The sequence below is a fragment of the Dama dama genome, chromosome 12 (genome assembly GCF_033118175.1).
Source record: "Dama dama isolate Ldn47 chromosome 12, ASM3311817v1, whole genome shotgun sequence".
Classification (NCBI taxonomy): Eukaryota; Metazoa; Chordata; class Mammalia; order Artiodactyla; family Cervidae; genus Dama; species Dama dama.
Genome location: NC_083692.1, coordinates 74,153,372 through 74,159,795, shown reverse-complemented (window position 1 = coordinate 74,159,795; position 6,424 = coordinate 74,153,372). Strand labels below are relative to the sequence as shown.

The following is a 6,424-nucleotide window of genomic DNA, read 5'->3' as shown; positions in this document are numbered from 1 at the left end:
ATTGCCTTTGTATTCATAATAGAAGAACAGGTCTATTAAGTGCAGAAATATTTTGAGAAGACTTGCTCAGGAAGAAGAATAAGAGACACAAATGCTGGGAAAGTCATCAACTTAAATAAATGTCATCTTTCCCTCTGAAATAAAGTAAAAGGCCAAAATAAGTCTTTTTAATCAATTTTTGCTTAATTGAATTAATTTTATATTCAGGTTTTTCTGTCATTAGCTGTATCATGGGTTGTAAAATTCTATGTAGCATAGGAACCATGTGAAAAATATAGTCCCTTTTTCATTAACAGGAGCATTTACAAAAGAAACTTTTCTTTATGTTTAGTTTTAAAAAAGAAGAAAATATAATTCTGGAAGTAAAAAAAAATAACTCCATGTGACAAAGGCAATGGTTCCCAAATTATAGCTGGTTTCATTTTAATAGTTAGCAAGCCTTGTCATTTCTCCATAATGCATGCAATTATTGCATTTACTGTCACAAAAGTGTCAATAGTAATATTACTGCTCATTTACATGTTATTCATGTAGCACAACTCTTCATAGAAGGCTTAGTGTCATGCTGTCTTCTGTGTACTCCCCAGGTCCACAGTCAACATTTTAGTATCCATTCTGTATACTTCTAGAGGCTAACCTACAGGAACAACATTATTTTTTTTTCCATTTTATTTTCTCTAATTTGTAGGCACTAATCATTTCTTGAAAATATCTGAGATAAGAAAGAACTTCTGGAACTTTTCTTGAGTTGAGCAAATGGATCTGAAAAATGGATCTGTAGTGACTGAGTTTATTTTACAAGGATTTTCTGCAGGATGGGAACTTCAGATTGTCTTCTTCGTGACATTCTCCTTGATCTATGGGGCTACTGTGCTGGGAAACATTCTAATTATGGTCACAGTGACTTGCAGTTCCACCCTTCATTCTCCCATGTACTTCCTCCTCGGAAACCTCTCCTTTTTGGACATGTGTCTCTCCACGGTCACCGCACCCAAGATGATCAGAGACTTGCTCACTGAACACAAGACCATCTCTATATGGGGATGCATGGCTCAGATGTTCTTCATGCACTTGTTTGGAGGTGCTGAGGCAACTCTTCTGGTAGCCATGGCTTTTGACAGATACGTGGCCGTATGTAAACCCCTGCACTACAGGAAAATCATGAACCACAGGTTACTGAATGGGTTTGTTATACTTTCATGGACAATCGGTTTTATACACACCATGAGTCAGATGGTATTAACAGTAAACCTGCCTTTCTGTGGCCCCCGCATCATAGACAATATATTTTGTGACCTTCCCCTTGTGATTAAGCTTGCGTGTGTGGAAACGTACACCCTGGAATTATTTGTCATTGCTGACAGTGGACTGTGGTCACTTATTTGTTTCCTCCTCCTGCTTGTCTCCTACACTGTCATCCTGGCCACCGTGCAACGAAGATCATCTAGAGGCCTCTCCAAAGCCCTGTCCACACTGTCTGCCCACATCACTGTGGTCAGTCTGTTCTTTGGGCCGTGTATCTTCATCTATGCCTGGCCTTTCAAGAGTTTTGCCAGCAATAAAGTCCTTGCTGTATTTTACACTGTTATCACACCCTTATTGAATCCTATTATTTACACCTTGAGAAATCAGAAAATGCAAGTGGCCATGAGAAAGTTACAGTTCCAAAATGTTAGCTCCACATAGAATTTTTAGATTTTAGAATTATATAAGTAACCCAGCTTTCAAATATAAGGCTAACATAATTTGAATATATTATATGTAATACACGGTTTTACTTTTTTATTTTAGAATCATAACTGGTGCAGAAAAAATTAATGATAAAATGCTTTAAATTCACAGTTAATGCTATTTTAACACATAATGATAATTAGTGATCTCAGCAAAATAGACATATAAAAATCATTAAATACTTTATGATATAGTCAATATTTATTTATTAGTGAAGAGATAAATTTAAAAATATGTAGTGGTACTATTAGAGATTATTTTAATATAGATTGCTAACAATTATCATTAACTTATATTACCATAAATGTGGTACCCTGAATAAATCATGATTAAAAGAATGCTAACAGCAAAGGCAAAAATTTAATTCCAACCTCTTGAACCAATGAGATAAAGAATATAAATAAATAAATTTGATAGTATAGTTAAAATAAGATGACAGAGTGAATATAAGATACCAGAAAGGAAAAAGAAATAATGGAAGGACAATTTCAATAGAACTACAAAAAGCAGCCTTGAAACCACACGCTCATAAGTATGAAGAGTTGACTTTCAAATGTCAATTAAAAAAAAGAAGTACACTGATTTTATATTATATATAATAATTTAAGAATATTTGTCATAAGAATTATATGCAACTCTATTTCTACATAATAAACAAAAATATCTCAGTCCTACAATATAGCCCACCTGATATTAAAGGAATCTGAACTAACTGCAAGGTAAATATACATTCAGTGGTAGATGGAATTATATGTCATTTGATAAAATATTATGTAAGACTTTTGTGTCCATCAGTATAACTCGGTAGAGCTCTTAGTCCCTCGGTTGGCAAAACAGTCAAAATCATTTAAAATATTCTTTAAATTAATGATTTAAAAAAGAAATTTAAAAAAAAAAATCACACCTGAATTCTAGCTTGAACTTTGAATGGCATTCCAGGAAAATGCACCAGCATGGAACAACTGCCTACTTTGAGAACATCTATAGAATACCACTGCCTACAGCCTGCTAGTAAAACTGAATTTGGGAGAGCACTGTGGACTAGACTTTGAGCCTGAACAGGGATGGCTCAGACTTCACTTGAATGAGAGCTCAGAGTCTGGGGAAAAAAAAAGAGAAAAGCAGAAGAAAGCTTGCCCACCAGAAGCAGAGAGCAAGGGAAAAAAATGTCTCTCAAACTTGATTTTTAGTGGAGATGAAAATAAGTGCTTCCCTAGCAACGGTTTTGCTTGTCATCAAATTCTTTGTATGTCTTGAAACATCAAGGTGAGAATTTTCCTTTAACTTGCAACTTCAAAGTGATAGGCTTGGGTATTTGGTAGATGAAAACACAAGAGTTCACTGAAAAAACGGTGGTTTGAAACACCTGTTAAATACAAAATTCAGCTGAGTAAATTTGCAGACCCAATTGGCTTATTAAACAGTCCATGTCAGGTAGAAAAACTCATTTGCCAGAAAGATACTATGAGTGAGATATAGGTGAAGCTTTGATAGTAAGGAGAGTGGGATAAGGAAAGGAAGTCATATGTAAGTAAAAAGAAAGTTCATTGAAAGAAAGTAAAAGTTCAGGTGAAGTCTGAGCTTAGGCATTTTCCTTTGGCTTGAACTTGTTGCTGGACAAGAAGAAAGTATTCTTTCCTCCTGCTGGGAAAGTAGAGCAATTGCCCTTCCTTTTTGGGAGAACTATATACATCTATTCCCACTGAGGCGAGTGCCTGATTACTTCCTGTTTGGGGAAATTGAGGATAGATGGTAGGGCATGAGAGCTCTGTTTACAGGCCTTCCCAAATCCAATTTTAGTTAAGGTTTCCTTTTAATTTTCAGACAAGCTATACTTACTCTTGTAGAAAGATTTTAAAAGAGAACTCACAATAAAAGATGCTTCCGTGGTGGCTCAGACACTAAAGAATCTGCCTGCAGTGCAGGAGACCCAGGTTCGATCCTGAGGTTGGGAAGACCCCCTGGAGAAAGGAATGGCTACCTGTTCCAGTATTCTTGCCTGGACAGAGGAGCCTGCTGGGCTACAATATTCTTGCCTGAAGAATGCCATGGACAGAAGAGCATGACTGGATGACAGTCCATGGGATCGCAAAAGAGCTGGACATGACTGAGAGACTTTCCCATATTCACAACAAAAAAAACCAAGACAAGCAAACAAAAAGTTCAGCATAATTGAGAATCTGGAGAAAGGGAAAAGACAATACACAGAATGGTAGAAGTCCATTATAAATCATGTATCTGATTAGGGACGTGTATCCAGAATACAAGAACTTAGAAAATTCTAGAATCAAAAGACAACTCAATTAAAAATGGGCAAATAATCTAAATAAATGTTTCCATAAAAGATATACAAATGGCCAATAAGTATGTAAAAAGATGCTGAACAGGATTAGTATCAAGAGGAAACCCAAGTCAAATTCACAATAAGAAACCACATCACACCCACTGGGATGGCTATAATCCAATAGACAGACAATTCCAAAGGTCAACAAGAATGTAGAACAATTGGAACCCTAATACATAGCTGGTGAAACATAAAATGGTGCAACACTTTTAAAGAAAATTCTGGCAGTTTTTCAAAATGTTAAGCATAGAGTTAACATATGACCTAGCAATTTTACTTCAAATATCAATGCAACATAAATGAACACACATATGCACACAACAAACTGTAGACGAATGATTACAACAACCTTAATCATAATAATAAAAAAGTTAAAACACCCCCAAGTGTTGATCAACTGATAAATGGATAGAACAAAATGTATTATATCCACATTATAGAATGTTACTTGGTGATTAAAAACCTCAGCTCTCAATTTCTCCCTGGGGAGGGAATCGATCCATGCACCTAACACCTCAACTTCTCAGAGGCTTCTCAAAGAACTAGAATCTATCTTATCAATCACTACTGAAAACTGAGATCCCTGAGAAATCTGTAATTATATAAAAAAACAATAAAAACAAAAACCAAAAACCACAACACAAGACACTGCATTTCCAGAGATATTTCATCTCTCTTGGACACTCTTTCCTCTCCCTTTGTCCTCTCTCTCCTCTTTTTTTTGTATCTGCATACATGCCATTGTGGCACAGGCATCTCTGTGGGCATGGTTTCTTTGTCTCTACATCTTTTCTCCTATTTTTTCCACTATGTCTTTCCATTTTTTCGCTCTTTCCTCCTGTCTTTTCCAATTACATTTCAGTCTGTCTTTCTGGGAATTTATATTATTACATTAATTTTACCCAAGCAAAATGACATACATTCAAAGTTATTTATTTGCAGCACAGATTATAATAAGAAAAAATAAATAACATTATTTTCATCTCTTTACCTCTTTCTCCAACTTTTTATCTCCTACTGCATCTCTGGTTGAATTGGATATAAATTTGAATGAAAGTACATTTGATCATATATTGTATTCCTTTTGTAAAAGATGTTTGTTATTTTAATTTTAATGTGATGGATTTATTTCACTTCTTAAACAAAAAGCTGAATTAATATTTTACAATTAAGCATTTTTTCTTCCATATAACATTAATTTAGAAACTAAAAAGTCTTTGTTTTGCTATAGCTGAACACACATTTTAAAAAGTGAATAACTATAAATATAAAAATCACAGTAGAATAATTCTTTTATTTGATACAGCATATCCCTAGAGAGACTATTCTACAAGACATCATGAAGTTCTCTTATTTAAGGAGAACTATTCCTGAAAAACATTTTGAGCATAACATATTCTCTGTCTAGCTCTTCTATACAAAGAAATGCAGGTAGTAACATATTTACCATTGATTTATCTTCACTATTTAACTTCTTATTAAACAACCATGCATTTTCATCACTTGTACAAATTGTATAATAAGATCTAAAATAATCTCCCTAGACTTTCTACTTTCATTATGCTTAATAAACATATGTGCCATTCCATTATCACTGTCACTGATAAAATGTCAAATTCTAAATCCTAACAAGACCTGTGTGGCCCTAGATGGTACGTTTTTTGAACAGTTAATCCTTAAAATATTCTCATCTTTTCCTTTTTCTAATTTTAAATGACATTCTAATATTCCCACTGGAAGTACTCTGCAGGCTTAAAGCAGCTATAATACTCCAAACACCCCTTATTGTATTATAAGTTGTCGAACAGATTTAGAATTCATCATGTTTCACCACGAGAATATATATTTAAGGAAAAATTCTGGAATGATCAGTTAATCTCCTTTTCATCAGGAGTAAGATAATAGCCATTTGTTTGAGAGTAACACTGAACACCTGCTGAGGTGAAATTTTTGCTCAGTCTTTGTATTTGAAAGAAATTGAAAAGAAGAAGAAAACAGAAAACAATTCACACTGTAACTGTCGGACATTTGCTGCCTGAAAATGCATGATAACAGGATAATGTTGCAGGAACAGAGAAAAGGTGAGATCTACATTCCAACAGCACTTTCTACCCTGCCCCTCAAATACACCTTCTGCCACATCCTCCTGGTGCTTAGTGTTACTTTAAAGAAAATAAAATCTTTATTTCCACTATTATAAAAAAGTATAAGTGCCAGTAGCTTTAGAAGATTAATCATCTTAATTTAAATTGGGATATCATACAAATGATTTTTCCTCACGCTAAATCAGATAGAAAGGAAGGAAGAATCAGAGTCCTAAGAGTCCCAGAAAATACACTGACTTCACAA

General features: G+C 34.4%; 1 protein-coding gene across 1 annotated transcript; it reads left to right on the top strand.

Moving 5' to 3' along the window:
- The first annotated feature begins 756 nt into the window (after positions 1-756).
- On the top strand, positions 757-1,686 carry LOC133067290 (olfactory receptor 4L1-like). The gene has a single exon (XM_061158441.1). It carries the CDS (start codon positions 757-759, stop codon positions 1,684-1,686), a length of 930 nt encoding a protein of 309 aa, XP_061014424.1.
- The last annotated feature ends 4,738 nt before the right edge of the window (positions 1,687-6,424 follow it).